Source organism: Argopecten irradians, chromosome 7 (genome assembly GCF_041381155.1).
Source record: "Argopecten irradians isolate NY chromosome 7, Ai_NY, whole genome shotgun sequence".
NCBI lineage: Eukaryota > Metazoa > Mollusca > Bivalvia > Pectinida > Pectinidae > Argopecten > Argopecten irradians.
Genome location: NC_091140.1, coordinates 23922678 through 23944610, shown reverse-complemented (window position 1 = coordinate 23944610; position 21933 = coordinate 23922678). Strand labels below are relative to the sequence as shown.

General features: G+C 35.9%; 1 protein-coding gene across 2 annotated transcripts; it reads left to right on the top strand.

The window, feature by feature from the left end:
• Window positions 1-73: 73 nt before the first annotated feature.
• LOC138327919 (serine-rich adhesin for platelets-like) lies at window positions 74-21913 on the top strand. 2 transcript variants are annotated; one of them, XM_069274375.1, is made up of 17 exons: window positions 74-501; window positions 1192-3511; window positions 4385-4512; window positions 4907-4995; window positions 5367-5443; window positions 5634-5753; window positions 6085-9734; window positions 10553-10669; window positions 11153-11364; window positions 11865-11897; window positions 13644-13768; window positions 15158-15305; window positions 15724-15906; window positions 17864-17931; window positions 18245-18345; window positions 19342-19471; window positions 19736-21913. In XM_069274375.1, the coding sequence occupies exons 1-17, from the start codon at window positions 336-338 to the stop codon at window positions 19785-19787; spliced, it is 7719 nt and encodes a 2572-aa protein (XP_069130476.1). In that variant the 5' UTR covers window positions 74-335; the 3' UTR covers window positions 19788-21913. The 2 variants fall into 2 exon arrangements, with proteins under 2 accessions (XP_069130476.1, XP_069130477.1); XM_069274376.1 differs by lacking the exon at window positions 11865-11897 and having other exon boundaries at window positions 76-501.
• Window positions 21914-21933: the final 20 nt, after the last annotated feature.

Below are 21933 nucleotides of genomic sequence, written 5' to 3'. Positions count from 1 at the left end.
ACAAAGCTGTGTCTATTTTGTTAGAGACAGTAGTTATTCTCATAACATAAGATAATCTCAAAATATATTCAATGTGTTGGAACTGTATATAATTCTTTTTGTATGGTACAACGAAAAGAATTATATTTATGCGATCCAATGAAATTGGCGGTTCCAAAAAGTTGCGGGAACCTTGGGATGCGTAGTATGACGTGCGCAAAGTCAAGAATGTAAACACAAGTCATGTGGTGGTGAAAGTGGAAGAAGCTTAGCATGTGTATCTAAGATTGTGTAACAAGTTTTATCTTATTTTAGAAAACCGTGTTTTATATCTGATTTTACAGTCGAACAGCACAATGCCTAAAAATAAGAGAACGAGTCCAACAAAACATGTTAAGCAAAAGGAAAGTAGAGCAAGCCCAAGTGGGAAGGACAAAATTTTCCAATCTGTCCAGGAAATGTTTGGTGGACAACTCGAAGGAGAAGTGGTCCATATGGTGTTGGAGGAATGTGATTGGATTGGTGCGTTATATATAGATACAAGAATAGCCCAGAGTATAGTTTTATGACCTTGTATAGTTGTTTGAAGTCTAACCCTATGTGTATTCAGATTTGGGTGGTTACACAACTGACATTTGTTGTCCAGCTGGAGACCTTCACACATTTCGGACTTTTTCGAATTTGCTGTTGTCGTAAATAAGCTAAATGTATACTGTAGATACGTATACCTAACTGTAAACTGTAATCAGCCCAAGGCGCTTAGAAGAAAGTGTTATTTTGGACTGAAGAAGGCCCTATAGTGGCTGAATATATATATTTCATAGAAATGACTTTTGATTTTATTTTGGCCTTTTATCTCGGATTATTAATATACTAGCTTTATACCTTTATCTCTCTACACTTAGAGGATAGTTAGAGAAATGCTTATTTGGTGCTGCATGTTCCAGAAACCAAGTATTGAAATCCGTTTTTAAAAGTCTGAGTATCATGGACTAGATTTAACTTAAAATTTGCATCCATAAAGGAAAAAAAAGCCTTGATGGCAAAAGAATTAAGTACATTTCAGAGGTCTAACATGTTTTATTAAAGTGGTTAAAAAGTTAATTATCAGAGAGGTAAATTAAAGAATTTCTAAATATTAAAAATAATTTTGTCTGTACTTTAAATGTCATCAATCTTTGTATGTTAATGTTAATTTCATTTCCATTGTAGTTGAGAAAGCGGTTGACATCCTAGTTAACATGTGTGAACCTGGGATTCAGGCAGACCAAGAAAGTAAAAACAAACTGGCACAGATTGCATTTGATGTACTGTGTAGTGACGGATCCAGTGACTCCATGTCTGTCAGTAGTCACTCAAGCATGGCGTCATCAGAGGAAACGAGCAGCTCACGTAGTGGAATTTTGGCTAAACCACATACTAACAACTCTAGAGAGAACATTCTAAATAGCACAGAGATAGAAGGAGCTTCTGGTTTTGATCCAAGTATGATTGAGTTCGAAAATTTTGAAAGTGCAGCCCCAAATGATGTTAAAAATGTGAATGTCATGAATCAGTTCTGTGCAGATGCTGAAGCCTGGGCTTCTTCTTTGGACAAGGGATACAAGGACTTTAATCCCCAGTCATTACCAAAGCATAACTCTACTGACTTTACAGCAGAACTTAACTCTGGTAAAGGAATGTCGCCACAATGTCCAGCTAAAACATTTTTAATTTCTGATTTGGATTTTGCTTCCAAAGAAAGAAGTGACATTGGAATGTTTGATATAGTTTGTACTGATGGTAGCAGCAATACTTGTGGTGCAGACACAAGTGTCAGTCCGAATAATACACAAAAAATCTCGACAAGTAACAGGGGTGATACTCCTACAGGCATTGATGCTCGTATCACTTCATTTCATATGGAAGAAAAGAGTCGAGAAATAGAACAAAATTTTGCAGACATTTGTCATTCACCATCTCATTTTGATGATCAAATTTATATTTCTCCAGAGAAACTGGTATATACTGGTAGTGAAAATTTAGGTAGGTTAGGCAATGAAGAACTAAATATGATACTAGTAAAACATGATAACCAGGACAGTGCTGTGCCGGTTTCACCAGTTTCTGTATTTGAAAATTTAGGAAAATTAGCTGGAGAGATCGCACATATGGAATTTCAGACACAAGATGATACTCCATCAAGTGTAGATGTTTTTAATAGTGATGATTGTGTTGAAGGTTTATTAGATAGATTTAAATCTGATTTTCAAAATTCTGGATTAGCTGATGTTAATTTTAAGACTGATGTGTATAAAGATGATGCTGAATTAGGTTGTACAGATTCTGATAAATTAGAAAATCAGTATAGTTTGAATGTTGGAGGATTTACTGAGCCAGTTCTGAATCGGAGCGGGAAGACACCTGATTTACAATCTTGTGATTCTTTGTCTAATGTAGGTAATGGTACTTCAGATAACAAACATGTTAATTTATTAAATGACGTAGATAATGATCAAACTAAAGCAGAAAAAGCTTTAAAAGAACCTGCAATATGTGGATTTAACATAGACAATCAGGAAATTGATTTGGAACAAAACACAGACTCAATTTCTTCAGAGCAGCTATATGAATCTGATGTCAATACTTCAGGATCAAGTTCTGACAGTTTGAATGAAAGTTTAACTCGAGCTTTAAATGATAGTATTACTCAAACAGAATCTGTGTCAGTTTTGAACAAAAATGACAATGAAGAAGTTATTCGGAGTCTCAGTTGTATGAGTAGCCATTCAGAGGAAGAGCTGGGAGAAGAACTAACAACAGCTTTAAACAAATCTGTAGACTTCACAAGTCCTGGAGAAGAGAGTGACCCTGAAAGTAGTTGTGGGTTAGATAAGGCTCCACCTTTAAGAGCCAAAACCCTGCCAAAGCTGCATGACTCAGACAGTGAAGAGAAGTTAAATGAATTCTCTGAAAAGATAAGAATGGAAGTTCAAAAGGAAAACCAGCCCTTTGAAGAAAAAAATCCTCAACCAAGCCCAGTAATTCTCGATAGTTTTAAATCTGCCTTATCTGTGAATGCTTGTGAGTTTGTTCCAAATGTAAAGCAAGAGGTACCGCTGTCATCCTTGTTTAATGTAGACACAAGTAGCAGTAACCCTAACAAACCAACATTTTTCACCCCCAAGTATATATCCCCACCAAAGTCTACCAGGCCAATGCTTCCTTTTGACAGCAAGTCCCAACCACCTTTCTCATCCGGACCACAGCAGCAGACATCAGCTTGGGTGACACCTTTGAGACATCACAGCGAACAGCCAACGGGGACCTATCACCCAGATGCTGGGAATCCTCCCTTGAAGGGTCCAACACAACACCCTCCACCTCACTGGGTGTCAGCAACTCGTGCTCCCAGAGAGGGTCACAACCCGAAACCGGCTTCTCCCATGAGGATGACGGACATACAAGTGGTTCAAGCCCAGATACAAGCAGGACACAAGTGTTTTGTGATGCTCAGAGGTCTGCCAGGCAGTGGGAAATCGACCTTAGCAAGGTGTGGAATCTTTTAAGTCGTTTTAAAATATAGTCAAACCTGTGTCTTTAAAGACCACCCAAGAGAAAATTATCTTTATTACTAAGTTGTCTTTATACATATTGTATTGTAATTGACCATTTGCGGAATCTGATAATGAGCACTTCCAAGTGGTCTTAATAAGTATGTGGTCTTTGCACAGTGGTGGATGCTTTGAGGGTTTTTAAATTAAAATACTAAAGTAGATTTGCCCAAACATTGAATTTTTTTCTCAATATTTTTCTTGATACATTGTATTGGCTTTTCATTTGAGGAAAGGATAGATAAGAGCTTTACCCAATTGGAGATACTGAGCTCTTAAACTAGATAGTCTTGTGCCAGATGCAGTTTGTTGCAGAGTTCTTACTTGCTAAAGGGGAAATAACGTTAGTTACTTGCTGATATTTGTACCCTAAATGTTGTTGATTTATAAAGGGCTTACAAAATGAGAATACTATATTTCTTATTTTATTTTTTTTTACAAAAATGGGATGTGTTATGTCCCTCTTATACCGAATTTCACCGCAAATATTTGTTAAGTACGGTAAGTGTTTCTAATCTGTGTAAAATACATGTATAAGGGGGACTCGAGCAAGATGTTTTATATCTTTACTAAAAGTTGCCACAAAAGATCTATGTTTGTGATTTGATTGACAGTCTGATTTCTTTGTTTGAATCATCAAGCTCTGTCACATTGATATAGGAATATGTCAATTCATTGTTTTCAAGATACCAAAATGATATTAATAATTTAAAAAGTTCCAACTTTCAATGATTGTGGCATTATACTTTGACTTATGTGACTCCCATTTTGAAACCAACCATATTAGTTTATTAAATGTTTCTGTCCTGTAGGAATCTACAACATGCAGGTGAAAAGCCAGGTGTCATTCTGTCCTCAGATGACTATTTCGTTCAGGATGGAATCTACAAATTCGAGCCCCATCTCTTGTCTGAAGCTCACGAGTGGAACAGACTCAGAAGTATGTACCTTTTGTCTTTTCAATAACTTACTGCTGCTTGTAAGAGGGACTTGCATCAGGGAAGCCTTTCTGTTATACGACTGGATATATTGTATTGTTTTAATTTCGCTGGTCTATTGAAATTCGCAAAATTTAATACCTCTTGAAATTTATCAAAATTATGGCTTCAAGTTTTATAGTCTGTCATATGAATGGGACTTTAAAAAGGCTAGAAAGATAATTCGCGAAAATAAACCTAAGTTGAAAACAGTAAATTGCGAAATTTTACACCCGAAAATTTTAACTTCTATACAGTAAGTTGCTTTAATATGATGATTTTACAGTAGTAAGATTGATTATTTTAATAGAAGAAAATTCTGCTTTTGTTGTTAAAAAGTGTTGTTGGTGTTTTCAGCTATACAGAACCTACACAATGGGTGTACACCGATTATTGTGGACAATACTAACACTCAAGCCTGGGAAATGAAGCCTTATGTAAAACAGGTATCTAACTCATCTCATCCTCGATACTCCAGGGCTTCCGATCAACTCATCTTAAAACAATATAGTATACTGCAGATCTGATGGCAGGGACATTTTACTTCTTGAATAAAGAAAGAAATATATGTAACAACAAAAACAGTAAAACAGAATTATCAGGCACCCATTTCATTTAAGTTCCTTGACGTTCAAGGAAATCCTACTTGAAAGTCATGTTACCTTTATTGCTACGTTGAAAATTCATGAATATTATCTCCTAATTGTAAACATTCGATTACAGTAGGGAAATTAATTTTCATAAAGCATTTATGTTAAAGGAATATTGTAAAAGTGTTAAACTTGATACACAGAGGAAAAGAATTTCATTATTTTAGGCACAGAAGTTTGGTTATGACATCTATTTCCTGGAACCAGACACTTTATGGAGGTTCCAACCAAAAGAACTCGCCAGGTTTGTAAATATTATTAAATTAGGAAAACAATTTTGAAAAATTAATTTGAATAATTAATATTTTATGACTCTTCCAAGAAATTAGAGAGTTTATTCTGTCCCCTCCATCGTTCCTTCAAATTTGTAATGAGGCAATACAGATATTACAGAATATTTATTTTGTATTTCATTGTATTTTTTCATCATTTAGGAGAAACACTCATGGGGTTCCTATTAAAAAGATACAGATGATGTTGGAGCGCTACCAAAAGGGCTTGACAGTGGAACAAGTGCTCGGTAAACCTGCAGCACAAAGTAGTCTACATCAGAAGTAAGTAACTTACAAAACTTCCTTGACTGTTTGAAACTTTTAAAGTGGTAAGAAGTAAATAATATAGCAAGGAACTCAATAATTGAAGAGAGGTATCTCTTTGATATAACTACTTGCACATTCACATAAAATCCATTCCTCTGAAAGTATTAATCAATTTGATTGAACCATGTGTAACTTGAATATAACAAGACAATAATTTAAGACTTATCTCATTGTTTTGTATGTCTTTGGTTAGAAAGTATCAAGTGTCTTGTCCTTAAGTGAAGAATAAATTATGTTGTTAAAACAGTCCATACATATGCAATTTAAACATTTTTAATGGTTCCAGAGTTGATGGTGTCCGCCCAAGCATCCCCAAGTATAAACCACAGAATACAAACATGGCCGCTCATCCTGGATGGCGATATCCACAAAACTCTCTGGTACAACAGTACGCCAACAGTCTAGGTCAGGACAAGAAACAACACAGCGTGGTCACAGATACGCCAAAAACAAACACAGAGATAGAGGATAATATCACAGAAGAGAATTTTCCGCAAGCCATGTCCTCTGTTCCTACTCAACTGTATCCCAATCCTTCTCCGCCTCCACTGTGCAGTAATGAAAACGATAATAACAACATTTCTAAAGAAGATTGGAAAATGTGGGAAAAGCTAGGTTTGTCTGATTTAGTCCAGCAGTTTAGCAAAGGTGGCCACAAAAAGCCCGAGATAGTCAGTTCTGCTGCCGAGATAACAGACATTGACACAAACAGAGGTGTGCCTATGGATGCCCAGTATAAGGAGACTCCTGTGGTTGTCAAAAACATGGAACAAGATAATACATGTCCGGAGACAGTCCCTACCACAGGCCAGACATCAGAACAAGAAGACAAGGGCCCAAAAGAAATTTTACCAGATCAAGTTAAAGAACAAGAAAATGAAAACAACAAAGCTGCTGATCTGACGGTAGGCTGTCTGGGGAAAGATGACATACAGGAATCTGCAGTTTCGACAGCTGAAAACATCAAGAATTCCAGATCCCCAGGGTCACATAAGGGCAGCTTGAGTAGTCATTTGAGGGATGTCAGTCCTTCCTCTGACAGTACATTCCATACATGCTGTGAGATGTTGACGGACCAGGAGGAAATTAGCTCCTCTACCCCGGAGTATCACATAGCAGGCTCCCAGGACACATCGCTGGACCTGTCCAACACGTCGTCAAAGGAGGAAGGGCAAGACGTCATCATAGAGTCGGATAGCACAGCGGATGTAGACCTAGATATGCGTATTACTGATGGTACTTCAGATTTAGCACAGGGAGACAGCCCTGATAGTCATATGATAACAAGCCAAAAACTTGATAGCTCTGAACCAGATTCACATATAGGTGATTTTGATAACCAAAAGATGATTGAAAATGACAAAAGTTCTCAAGAGGCATTGGGAGATATTCAGACAGTAAAGTTTGAGGATCATGTTACCCAAATAACACCAGCAGGTGATCCTAGTTCTCAAAAGATATCTGACGATAAGCTTCATTCCAAATTGGTATCTGAAGATTTTGATCCTCAAAAGACACCTGAAAACAATGTAGCTGTAGAAGATCCAGAAACTAAGCTGACATCTCCAGACGATGTGGGTCCTTTAGATGCTCTTGCTGATGATCTGAAGACTCTGTCATCTGACATCATTGAGACACAAGAAACATCAACAGATATTCACAGGACGCAGCAGATGTTGGATGTACCTGACAACCATCAGGTATCAACAGATATTCTGGACTCTGAACAGGTATCAGTAAAAGACCTCCAGACTCAGAGGATTCCTCCTGATGCAGCAGTCACAGTTGTCGAGGATGTAGTGGATGAAGCAGTGAAATGTGAAGCACAGAGTGATTCAGAGCAGTCCAATAAAGCATCCATTGAAACAGTACCAACACAGGATTCAACTCTAGAAGAGTCATTGTTGACCTCACAAGACGTGGCAGTTGATGATTCTCATCAGACAGTCAATGACTCCCAACAGGATGTTAGCAACATTGACACCAACAAATCTAGTATTAATGACAACAAAGATTCGGCTGTTTCTATTCAACAAAATGTACAATCTTCTAATGAATCCACTGTCCCTGCTATACAAACATGTTCTATAGATGATATTCCAAAAGGTGTAAAGGACAAGGTGGATGAACTGATCAGAGAAAATGTCGGGACAGAAATAAACTACTCTTTAGACTACACCGTAACAGCCAATGAACTGAAGGCTTTTCTCCTCTTCACAGACCTGAAAGATGACGAAAAGATTATGGCGGAACATTATATCACTCATAGATTATGTGGACCTAAATTTACTGCTCAGTCCTCAGCACAGGATGATGATAATACTGTTCAGCAATTACTGGTTATCCAGGAGGACCTAAGTAAACAAACCAGTGGTAGCTCCAATACATTGAAGGCTGTGGACTGGGAGGAGCCAAAACCAGCACGAAAACAGCGACACAGCAAACAGTCTGTGGTTAAACATGAAGAAAGTTCATCTGGATCAAAATCTGACGTTGAGAAACTGGAAAATGAATCTTGTAAGACTTGTTTAGAACCAGAACTTGAAAAGGAAAAGGTTTCTTCAAACACTGAAAATTCTATGAATGTAGAAAATATGAATGGATGGTCACACCCACAGCGACAGAGGGAGAGACGTACACGGAATTACCGGACACGTAATAGTAGTTCCTCAATGGATGATAAAGATCAGAGAGAATCCACAGCTACGTCTAATGTTACACCAGTAGCTTGCCAGGCCCTGTCCAAGGAAGAGGAGGCAAGTGAATCCTCACCGTCGCAGTCCTCCCTCGAATCTTCACCAACAAAACCAGCTAAGAAAAAGTCCAATCGTAGGAAGCTAGACCCATACAAACAAGGACCGTTTTTGGAGCCTGAAGTCAAAAATAGAATCATTGGATCCGACTGGAGTTTCCCTGTGATGTCAGAGTCAGATTCTGTAGTCAAAGATGTGATTCCAAAGAGAAAAATGCGTAACTCGTCAGAACAAGAGACTCACATTTCACCAAGAGATTTAAAGGTACTGAATGCTGTCAACAGAAGGGAAGACCCAAGACATTTAATTGCAGGGAGAACATGCTATCACATCTTAGTCAGTCAGAACAGAGACATCAGTGAAGGTAGATTAGAGACTGTGATAGACAAGTCTGTTAAGGACCAACACTCGGTAGACTGCAGCACAATGACAGAAGAAAATCACGAAGCTGATTTAGATTTCCTACAAAGTAGCTTCCCAGCCATTCCCATGGCAGAGTTGTCTGAGGTTTTGGGGCAGTGTGGAGATAACCTCCAATGGGCTATCAACTTACTTCTAGACTGGAAGTACAACATCCCCCTCAGCTCGGATGATAAGGATAAATTTGTTACAAGAATGGTCCAACTTCAGAAATCGCCTACAGTTCCAAAGTTTTCCTTCTGTGCTCAACCCAGCTCTGCTTTACGGTCACCTTCTTCTCTACTTGACATGTGTGTCGGGTTTGTGGAATCTCAACAAATCGCCCCTAGACAGGATGTAGAGAACCAAATCATCATGAGCAGTCAACACAGACTTGATTCCATAGAGGAAAATATCAGATTGAAGCGAACACTTTCTCGAACATACAGCCAGAGCGCTGTTACTGATGAAGAACTGAAAGAGAACATATTAAAAGAGTTGACATCCACGGCAGAATCGGATAGTACGAGTGATGCCAGTGATGACAAAGGTGTTCTGCAGTCTCAGCTTGATGTGTCCTATGTGGAGTCGTGGACAGCTAACCAGGCCAATGACTTCGCTCGCGGACCTAGTGTCGAGAGTTCCAACAGCGGGCACAGGTCTGACGAAGAAACGTATGATTTTCAAAATCTGCAGAGTTCTTCGCCAGTCATGTCGATGCCAATTTCTAGAGATATAATTCAGGCTCTCCAAAGCCAGTTTGGACCAGTTCCACATTTATCAGGTATCGTGTCTATTTTTTGTTCTCTTTGACTTGATTGTCTTATTTTTTTATCCCGTTTTTGGAGAAATTTGGGTTTGTCTGTCTGTCTGTCAGATTGTCCTTCAGTCCGTCTGTCCATCTGTCTGTCTGTAACACTTTGTTTCCGTGCAACAACTGAAACAAATATAAACCAATTTGCTTCAAACTTGGTGACAAGGTTAAATGCCTTCAGGGCTCGGCCAAGTTCGATCGCGACTGTCGATGGACCTTATTTAGCGGAGCTATGGCCTTTGAATTACTAAAAACATCATTTTCTGCCATTTCCGTGCAATAAGTGTAACAAATGTAAACCAATTTTCTTCAAACTTAGTAACAAGGTTAAATGCTTTAAGGACTTGGCCATGTTTGATTGCGATTTTCAAAGGACCTTATTTTGCGAGTTTTGGCCCTTTGCTTAAATAAAAAAAGTCAGTTTCTGCCATTTCCCTACAATAACTGTAATAAATATTAACCGATTTTCTTCAAACTTCTAATCTCAATAATGTTTACCTACAATATGTCCTGAAAGCTGGGGATAGAAATTCCATGAATTTGCTTGTTAGTCTTAAAACTAGTACATTCCTGTCTAAAAAAATTGTTATGCATCAAGCTCATTAAGTGTTGTAGTTATATGTAAGTTTTGTAAAAACTTCACTATTCTTCATTTAGATATTAGACGTGCTGAAAAAATAATATCTTTGTTTTGGGACACTTTCTCAACTTTTCAAATTTTCTGATCCAGACAAGACAACATTTCAACATTTTACAGAGATATTATTAGATTGACTTGTGTGTTTCAGTTGTGGTGGGTGATGTTATGGTTCCCCTCGACTATAGAACAGCTCAAGCCCTTCATCGATGTCTAATGCTCACAGCTCATCAACAAAATATGAAAAGACAGAGGCAGCTCTTAGAAGGTCAGTGTACTTCACCAAACGAGTCGTACTAATATGGGAGGGGTCAGTGATTTGACTGTAAAGTAACACATTCAGTATTACCTTGGTTCCAATTTCTTATTGCTTAATTTGTTCCAACATCATGCCTTTATACATGATGTCTTCATTTCAATTGAGTATTGCCATCTATCATTCTGCCCTGGTACCGCACATGACAGTGCATTTTGTATACATTCTACAAAGAAATAGCCATTTTCTTGAAAATGAAAATGTTCCAACAATGAAGTATATTTGAACCTTTGGTGCTTGAACTTGTATAACTTCATGGTACGCTGTTTTGTTAATAACTTTTAACAGTGTTTATTTTATTTGGGTCCCACAGACTTTGAATTTATGAAGTTTGAATGCACTGTTGAATCTTTTTGAAAAATATGTTTTAGGAACAATTTCCATGCAAACATATCAATTTGACATCCATTATAAACACAATCATGTATTCAACAGATGAAGCCTACGCCCGTCGCCTTCAAGATGAAGAGATACTAACCACAACAAGCCGTCCCCCTCCATCATTGAATCCACCTGTGAATCTTCCACAGCCGTTTACAGGAGCCCCACAGACTCAGCATGGGCCCCTACCCAACGGAAAGGGAGTTACCTCCCTTAAGGACATCATCAACGAGGAAATGGATCGCCAGAGGAAGAAAGAGGAGGAGGTATAGAGATTTTCATTGAAGCCTATTTGATGTAGTGGATTAGGTATTTTTTCCATTTTAAACTATAAGCATTAACTGTATCTGCTTAGTATCTATTTCCATTAAGTTTAAACTTGTTCAGTAGCTAATTTGATAAGAAGAAATTTCAAATCAAATGTTTCACTAGTAAAATATACATGTACAATTTATATGACTGCTATACTAAAACATTCTGCTATTTATATATGTTTATGTCCAAACTATAAAACCACTTATTTTCATGGCAATTGAATCTCGCTTATTTTGCAGTCCATTATAATTTATGAAAATCCACACAACAAAAAAAAGTTCAATGACAATGACACTTGATTTTAAATCACAAACAATTAATTACTCTAAAAAGTAGGAATGCTTGATTAAGAAAGCGAAATTAAGTTGCCATGGAAATAAATATGTTTACAGTAATCCTGCATCCTGATGTACATATTGTGTTTGTTGTATGATGTATACATTTTGTGTAGGACTCTAACGACGAGGTCGACATGTCAGAAGAGGTAGACCCTTCCTGTTCAGTTTGTTTGTTGAGCTTGTTTCAATCAGTTTCAGTTTCTTGTATTTTCATTTAGTGGTGTTCCGATTCATCAATTTAATCGACGTCGCTTCGTTTGCCCTGTAAAATTGATTAATCAATCAGTGATTTCTATAGTCAATTTCAAAATGACTAAAATGAAAAAAATAAGATGTACAGCTATATTAGGCACGTCGCTCTCTAGTGTGCGGTAATAATAGTGTTTATCTGTAACGCGGTTCCTGATTGGCTACTGGATACGTAGTTCCGGTGCCATTGCATGTGCTTCAGCTTCCAGCAGAGCAACACATGGCGACAAATAGTTATACGACAGACAAATTATAAGATCATCTAGGGGCAAAATGTTTCTGGGTGTGGAATTTTTTTTGGGATTCAAAAGAATCCAGGACAGCTGTCCTCCAAAATTAGACATGGAGTTTGTCTTCTGCAAAACAATGTGGAAACAAATACAAATTCAATAGCAAGTAGAATCATAGCAACGTGTTATGACCGAATTTTATATTTATATTTGAAGTTTTAAAACATGTTTATGTACTGTTGAAATTCTTCACCATGTAGTCTTGATAATTTTGCTCTCTTGCCTCGTAAATGTTAGTTATTAAGATCAAGGAAAATGATTGTAGAACCACATGATCGTTTTCGGTGACTTGTAAGTTTTATATCTTGTATAACATTGTGATTAGGGGATGATGACATTACATTTGGATATGTGAAACAAAGTTAAATCTCTTAAATCAGTCATAAAGTCATTGAAAAAATTATCTAAATTTTAATGTGAAAATTATTGGTACTGAAAATATCAAATTTGTTCATGTTTCTATGTCAATTTCCAACACAGCCGTAGTAAAATTATTAACACAAATATCTTTTTGAAAACAATTTATTCACTGAATCAATATTTCATTGTAACCTGAGAAAAAAAAGGGGAAAAAAAACGAAAACAAACAAAGCACATGGAAGGTATGGGATACAAAATGGCATAATATACAGTAACCAACAACTAATTTGATTTTTGTAACATGGAAGCCTTGCAGAGTACACAAAATTAGTGGATCATTAGTCAATATATAGAAGGTAAAGAAAGTTTTGTTTTTAGCAAAAGTATTTTTGTTTGTTTGTTTCAGTGTTGATATTTACGTTTGTTTCTTGTTTCTTTGAAGTTTTTGTTTAGCTTTGGAGCAGTGAAAATATTGCTATAACTAACTGTGAGAAAGGAAATGATTCTATAGGGTTTTACTGTTTAGATTTGAGGCCATTCAGATGTTTTTTTTATGGTTGTTTACGGTTATATATAGGTTCACATATTTATCTAACAGTAAAACGATGTATTTCATTGCTGCAAAAAAAAAATTAAAAGAAAACAATTAATTATGAACAACAGCATTTCATCCAAACGTTTGTTCTTAATCAATGTAGATCTAGGATAAATTCCTTTTTTAAGTATATAAATTACTTGTACATATTTGTAAGATATCATAGTATTGTAAGATTTATCTTCAATGCATTATTTAGGAACTTATCAACATGAACTTACCTGTTTAATTTCATTCTACTTTTTTGGTTAACTTGAATTAAAGGGAAACAATAAACTTTGTGCTTAATTAATTAGAGAGATATTCTACTGGAGATTTTTGCCATTAAAATTTTATAAAAAAAAAAAGTAATTTATTTTTTTACATATTGAATGATTGATTTGTTTATAATTCTGCAGCACAAACTACTGGAGGCCAGTGGTAACCATGACGTACTGGCTACCCGTATAAAGAGGAATAAGCTGTACGAACAGTTCCCTGGGATTGACGAAACCCTGCTGGACGACATATACCGGGATAACAGGTAACTTGGTGTGGGATTTCAATGTGGCAAACCAATTATACAAAGAATAATACTGTATGTTGAATTTTGGTAAGAAGTATTGTTAGGATGATAGTCTCTAAATATTGATATCTATCAATCAAACGGCACGTCAGAGACACTTGATTTAATCCTGTTAGGATGATAGTCTCTAAATATTGATATCTATCAATCAAACGGCACGTCAGAGACACTTGATTTAATCCTGTTAGGATGATAGTCTCTAAATATTGATATCTATCAATCAAACGGCACGTCAGAGACACTTGATTTAATCCTGTTAGGATGATAGTCTCTAAATATTGATATCTATCAATCAAACAGCACGTCAGAGACACTTGATTTAATCCTGTTAGGATGATAGTCTCTAAATATTGATATCATCAATCAAACGGCACGTCAGAGACACTTGATTTAATCCTGTTAGGATGATAGTCTCTAAATATTGATATCTATCAATCAAACGGCACGTCAGAGACACTTGATTTAATCCTGTTAGGATTGCAAACGGCACGTCAGAGACACTTGATTTAATCCTGTTAGGATGATAGTCTCTAAATATTGATATCTATCAATCAAACGACACGTCAGAGACACTTGATTAATCCTGTTAGGATAGTCCTAATATGTACAATCAACGGCACGTCAGAGACACTTGATTTAATCCTGTTAGGATGATAGTCTCTAAATATTGATATCTATCAATCAAACGGCACGTCAGAGACACTTGATTTAATCCTGTTAGGATGATAGTCTCTAAATATTGCTATCTATCAACAAACGGCACGTCAGAGACACTTGATTTAATCCTGTTAGGATGATAGTCTCTAAATATTGATATCTATCAATCAAACGGCACGTCAGAGACACTTGATTTAATCCTTAACACTATTTGATGATTCAAAGTTTTAATATGTTCATGATACATAAAAACCTAAATTGGTTTGTGTCAGATTGATTAATTGTGTCCAAACCAGCGACACAGATCAAAAGTATACATTTATATGGCTTTAAGAGATGTGTCACTCTTAAGAAAGTTTATTCGTGTTGGGTAATGGATGTATTTTAGATATAGCTACATTTAGGTGAAACTTTGAAGATCTTTTATATAGATATAGTACTCACGGTCAAAGTTGGTTGGACAATGGTGACACTTGAGTTGTAATATAGTGAAAAGATCAATAAATAAAGACTATTGAGCAAGATTATTTGAGACTAACAAAATACTTCTAATAAAATGTCAGTTTCAGCTTCCAAGGTTCAGCTAAACAGTTGAACCTAGGTAGCTGAAACTTGCATTATTAAATGATGAATCTCATGCATCAATTTTTTTACATGCTGACTTCTAATTGTGTTCCTCAATTTGTGTAGTTACAACCTTGACAACACTGTGTTGGCCATTCGTGGATTTTTGATTCACAACACGGAACCTCCCAAAAATGTCATGACAGCAGAAGCCAGCGAAGCCTATGAAGAGAAACTCATCGCAGCTGCCAAACAGCAAAGTCTCCAGGAAATGGTAAGGGGGATAACTCTAATCAAGTCTACAAAAATTTGTTGATGTTAAAAGTAAAAAGACAAAAATATACCCAGAGAGTCTTGTTTTCTTCTGGAATTTCATACACAAAAGATAGTTGAAATTTGTCATCTAAAAGTCTATAAACTGTCAGTATTTGAGTATAAGTGAAGTTGAATAGAAATTTGTCATCTAAAAGTCTATAAAGATATCTAATAAGAGCAAACTGTGATCTTCAATCTTGACTTTTTGTTAGGACTTAAAATTTGTATGAAGCTTAATAAATAATGTTATTGGATTGTTTCAAGAAGCAAAGCTGTTGTGATATTTTTTAATCATCCTCCATTCAAAAGTGTTTTTTTCATAGATATAACAATGTAGAATATTGATTTTACCATCACGCACATAATTTTTTTTTTAGATGGACAACTACATGTATAGTCCTGAGGAGACAGAAACTTTCCAAGAGCATGAAGATCCTGACTATGATGATTTCCGAGCTGAAGCTAACATACATTACCGCTTGAGACACGAGTGTTTCCAGAAGGCTCAGGAGGCTTACAGACGAGGAATGAGGGACGTGGCTTCCTTCTACTCCAAACAGGTACATACCTACCCTATACAACCCAATAGGCACCCAGGGCGCTTAAAAATTGCCACAACTCAGGGTGCGCTTAATAGAAACAAATTTGGACTTGCCTTTCATAAAATTATTCTACAAATTAAGCCATAAATCAATTTTCAAAAGGAATGGGTTAAAAAAAACCAAGTTTTCCTATTTTTAGTCTGCATTTAATTCAGTGTAAGTGATATTGAAGCTCTTCAAAAAGGGGGAAGGGCGCTTATAGGGAGGGGGGCGCTTATTGGGTCGAATACAGTATCAGTGTACAGTAATCGTGTATTTCATAGATTGCTGTGGTGGCCAAGTGTTTAAGGTGTTCCAACCTATGACCACTTGGTAGGAAGATTTAGACCTATGTGGGACAGTTACCAGATACTGACCAATGGTCAGTAGCTTTTCTCTGGGAACTCCTGCTTTCTTCTACCTACTAATCCTTGTGGATCCTGAAATATCCTTTGATGAAACAAAAACCAAATAAAAAGGCTCGCTTACTCATGGTATTGGATAAAACTTAAACAAAATTGGGTCTGTTTATCGTAACACTTGCCAGGTAAGTTAAATGTTGGATGTTGATGTAGGGTGCAACAAAACTAATCTTGATCTGTAAGGTTGAACAATGTTGGGGTATTTGTTGAAAGGCTTATTGTATTTCATAGTTACAGCACCGTTACAATAAGTGTTCCTGTTTACATTCGTTCACTCGATAGACACGTTGGATGGAAGCTGATCTAGTAGGCTAGTAACTGATTCAGTAGATTAGATTTTAGATGGCATGTAACGAAGGCACTGATTGGCTGAAGCATCGGCAGTCTGACTGGTTGCCCCCGACTGACAAGATCGGCGACAATAGTGAGAAGTAGGCGGAGCCACTGGATCTTTGATGTTCATACCCGACTCTGTTGTAAAATGTATTTGATCAATCACGTCATGTACTATTTAATTTTTATGATGTATACATTCAATCACTCTATTTAAAATTTGTTATTGTTTTGTTTCACTTATTAAGCGAATGTTTTGTTCATAAATTATTGGCCATTTCTTTCAATTTCGGGGAGTATTCATACTGTGGCCTATCTACCAACGTTCCAGTAGCTTATCTACCAACGTTTCAATGGATCAAATTTTCCATCGTGTTTGTTAATGTGTTGGGTTACGATCTATTATATCCATTGTAATGTTACATGTAATGTCACAACAGAATCTAGCTACTGTTGTACCTTCTGACTGACTTTTCCGCTGCAAGGTCCATTTGGTGCGGAAAACAAATTAGGTATTGCTGACAAGAGATTACAGTATGTCATATCAGAATAAATTCCGATCAAACACAGTTTTGATATATATACCTGGAAGTTAGGCTAGTAGGGGATGTTATTCTAGTTGTAGACGTCGAGTTTGAATACATTGCCTAAATACTTATAATTTTATTTGATTCATATTTGCGCGACCCTCACAGGTAATGTTCTCAGAGGTTGGTGCATGCGTGGCGGTAGTTTACAAATGTCGGTTGATTTAAGCCAAGAAATTGTCAACACTGGATTAAAATGCATCTATCTGATTAAATACTGGTGAGAGAGTTAAAAAAAATCTACACCTACAGCTGGAATAGCATCCCTAGGCCTACTAGCATCCAAGTATGTGCCAAAGCCGTGTTTTATCGGAAGATATTTTGACAAGACATGAAGGACGGTCGTACATTGTACCTGATTTGGTTTCCCACACTTTGTGGTAAAGTTGTAATTAGACAGTTTAACTCCACCCCTACATTGAAACGACAGCCAATGAGAGCCGTGCTTAAACAGCTTATTGAATGTCGTTGGCAAACTGACTAGCTACCATGCAACCTGACTAGCTACCAATCAATGGAACCACCTACTAAACTGGCCGTCACACATACGCTTATTGTAAAGGCGCTATCATGTGAAGTATTTTCTGTTTAAAGGGTCATAGTCACACACAGAAGATCAAAGAAGCAAACCGGAGAGCAGCTGATAAAATACTCCAAAGCAGGTGGGTTTTGACCTTAAATGACGTTGGATGGCGATGGGCCGTAAAACTGAAACAAGCCCTTGAGTAGTGTTTGAATGAAGTTCACTTGTTGGATATATAGAGAAAAGTATATCTAGGACCAACAAAATACTTCAGATTTAATGAACAGATTTTTGTTACACATGTATGTATATGTATATGTGCCTCAGTTTCTCGCCTTTATTCACTACATCAGCATTAAATGTAGAGAATTTGCTTATATTGAAAAATATACTATCTTTAGTATTAATGTATAGCAGTTTTATAACCCATGCTATCTTTTGATTGGATGCAGAAACACTCTAATGAAGGAGAGATCAGCTGTTGATCTGCATGGTCTACATGTGGACGAAGCTATTGAAGCCCTGGAGAGAATAATCCCAGAAAGGGAAGAAGGTATGCTTGTGTCATAGACTATTTAACGATCACACATTATAATCAAAATAAGATTCAGAATTTTAAAACCACAGTCCAAATATTATAATGATTTACTGCAGAGTTGCATAACATTTGCAAGAATTTGAAAATAACAACCAGAATTTTGACAATGAAAAGTTTGCAGGTGTTGAGGTTGGTATCCAAACAGTGTTCATGATAAAAGATAGCCCCGTGGCCCGAGGCTATGGAAAATCTGGTCGGTTTATGTAAAATCTTATTATGATGGCCCTATTGGCTACCCAAATTTGACTTGAAATTCTTTCATTCTGCATCCCTAGACAAATTCTGATTTCCATCTATATTTAGTGAAATGCTTGACAAGGATGAAGAATAAAATTATGTATGAAAAATCTGTATGTAAATTAAGCAATTTCCATTGGTTTTTGTTGCTCTAGCATGTACATGTATGTGATATTATAAGGGTCTATGAAAGTATGGCTGGGGCTATAGAATTTTGTTACTCTGTAGACCAATTGTCTATGAAAAATTCACAGTCACTTTCAGACACTGTTAAAATGATACTTTTTAGTCGATTAGTCCCACCTTCCGGTGATAATGATGTCACAAAAATCACATTATGGTAAATCATACTTAGCCCATGCTGTTTTGGGATCTCGAAACTGCCACATTGGGATCATTCCAAAATTATATAGTTTGCTTGGTTCCGAGTTGTGTAGGTATCTTGTTGAAGCTGATAGCAAAATAGCAGATTTTCTGGCAATGTGAATTTTGACAAAACTGGTGAATAGACATGTGTCATTTCTTCAAGTTCTCCAGAAACACTACGCTTTCTGCTATCAATAATTACAATACAACTTACAAATCAATTGCAAGGGCTAGACCATACAGAAGCTGATAAATACCATTCAATAATGAACCAGGATCTCTCTTGGACTGCTCGTTTTATTATGAAGAAATCCCCATGTTATATTTAATGTTCTATTTATATTTAAGACCTGAGGGTCAACCCTGACAAGAGGAAGCAGCATCTGGTGATCATCACAGGGAGGGGAAACCACAGTAAGGGAGGCATCGCTAGGATACGGCCGGCTGTCCTCAGGTTCCTTGTCACCAACGGATACAAGTAGGTTCCCAGATACATTGTGATTTGATGTTACATAAGTACACTGTTGTATAATCATGTTAATAATCCAGATATTTATGTGAAAAATTTATGAGCATTTTAATTTACAGATATAATTCAAAAAGTTTATTTAGATGAATGTAATGGTGTTTATAACGAAGTTAAAAGCAAGCATATCATATCACATCTAATATTAAATTTCCCACAGATTTGTTATATATTGTTTGAGACTCTTTTTGCTAATCCAAATTTTCTGTTCCCTAGGTACAGTGAAATATATAAAGGGTGCTTCAAAGTCCTACTCAAATATCGATGATGTCTGCACAAACAAAGATCAAATTGTGTACTACTGCATCGGACAAATTATTATCACATTCTAGTTCTGGGTTCTGAAAGTTCTGGAGAAACCATCAATATTAGTGGTCCAAACATATAGGAATTCAAGGGAAAGATTTTGAAGTCATGCGATGACTGCAGACTGAATGTGGACTCGCAGTCTTTTATCAAGTTTGGATGTTGAGATTCAGGAAAAACATTTTAGTTTTTGTTACCATGGCAGCTGGATTTTTATGTACTTTTGTTTAAGTTTATACATGAAAGTTACTGACAATAGGGCTCTAATTATTGATTACATGTTTTTTTAATTTTTATATGACAATGGTGCTACATTAAAATATAGTGCTGAATTGTTATACAATGTTCCCACCTTTGAAAATTTACAGCTACATCTGTATATATACCACCTGTTGTCATATGTTTTGATAGTTTACAGGTTTCTTTCACAAAGGAAATTTTTCTTTTGACTACTCTCAGTATTATGAATTTCATTATTATTTTATTATTGCTATTTTAAACTACTTCATTTAGAGACCTCACTGTTATATTTTTGATTGAGTCGATCATTTGTACATGCCAGGTAAAACCTGTTGTGCAGTTTAGGTTATGTGTGAAATTCTGTGATGTCAACCGCTTTTGAAATTTTCATGCAAAAATAGTAGAATGATTTAGTTTGATTTTCATATTATGTATTATAATATTTTCCCCTTCAATGGTTAGTTTTACCATCATGCATTTCCATGATCATGCAGTTATCAGGTGGTGCAGGCATTCATTTGTCAATGACATAAGAATTGTTGTCAGATATAAAAAAAAAAATTAGTTTCCTCAATGAGAATGATTGTATTACTTCTATTGATATCAATGCCTTCAAAAACTTACTGTCCATGTAAATTTCCAGGCTTTGTCATTGATATAAGAAGGTAATTTGCAGTTATGTGATTTTCCATCCTCAAATGTTTGGTATTTAATACACAAATATTTAAAGATGCTCCTCCGCTGACAAATGGTATTTTTCCACTATCTAAAACAGGAGCAGATGATTTAGTATTTTTCTTCAGTTACAAAAGTTACTTACTTTACACCATTACCACCATTGAAAAGTTTGAGCTTCTAATTTTAATTCAAATTAAAAGTATGAAAAATAATTAATTGCATCCCGAAAAAAATCCGTGGCACTATATCCTATATGGAATGAAGTACTGATTGCACATGCACCAAAGGCAAAATAAATTATTTTATATTATCTTTTGTGTTAATTAGACATATATATACAAAATTAAACACCAATTATTGTTCAAATGATGAATATCATTTATGCTCTGTCAGCGGTGGAGCATCTTTAAGCAGTTTCTACCAAATTAAAAATGTTTTTATGTTTATTTTATATTTCAATAACCCTTTGAGGTACAGTTTCCATTTCCATATTAACATGTCATCAATACTGGTACTCAAAGTTAGTCGTGGTAAATTAATTGAAATTCATACTGTCCTTCAGGAACTATTCGTGGCATCTCAGTCTTCGTCGTGGTCAGTGTCAGTCTAAGTTTTAATTTAGGTCATTCATTTTCCTTCGAGCCAACATGGCAGCTAACTTGAATTTAAAGTTTGTTATTACCATTTGGAAGATGAATTGAAGATATTGCTCTCGTAATTTTAATACAGTGCACAATGTATAAAGAAAGATTGCCATGGTTCTCTGTATGTATATGTTGAGTTTAGAGACCTTTCAGGGGCACATGACAGACACTCATTTGTCAGATTTTTAATTTGAAATATTTTGATGCGTTACTGTTTAGGTAGATTATATTTTATTTATTTCATCCAAGCATTTTTAATAATTTCATTGATGAGAGATAATTGTTTATAAATAACAGGGTTGCTAGCAAAATCATGACAGTTTCATTTATATTTGGACAATCATTGTATCATAAAAGGTTTGTTTTAAATCACAAACTTAATACTTTTTAAAGATCAACATTTATTTTTTTAGAGAAAAGAGACACTGATGAATCGTTGAATTGTATCTATTATTTTCATTTTTATAAGCAATTACTCATTTGTATTTTTAAAACGTGCTCAATAAATTTAAGTAAAATATGTTTATTTCTGGCTCCTGTTTTCTG

Bases quoted from the DNA above. Each gene is read 5' to 3' on its own strand.
- LOC138327919 (XM_069274375.1), top strand. From the start codon at position 336: ATGCCTAAAAATAAGAGAACGAGTCCAACAAAACATGTTAAGCAAAAG. The intron at 9,735-10,552 runs GTATCGTGTCTA...TGTGTGTTTCAG, and splicing joins ACCAGTTCCACATTTATCAG to TTGTGGTGGGTGATGTTATG. The intron at 18,346-19,341 runs GTATGCTTGTGT...TTTATATTTAAG, and splicing joins AATCCCAGAAAGGGAAGAAG to ACCTGAGGGTCAACCCTGAC.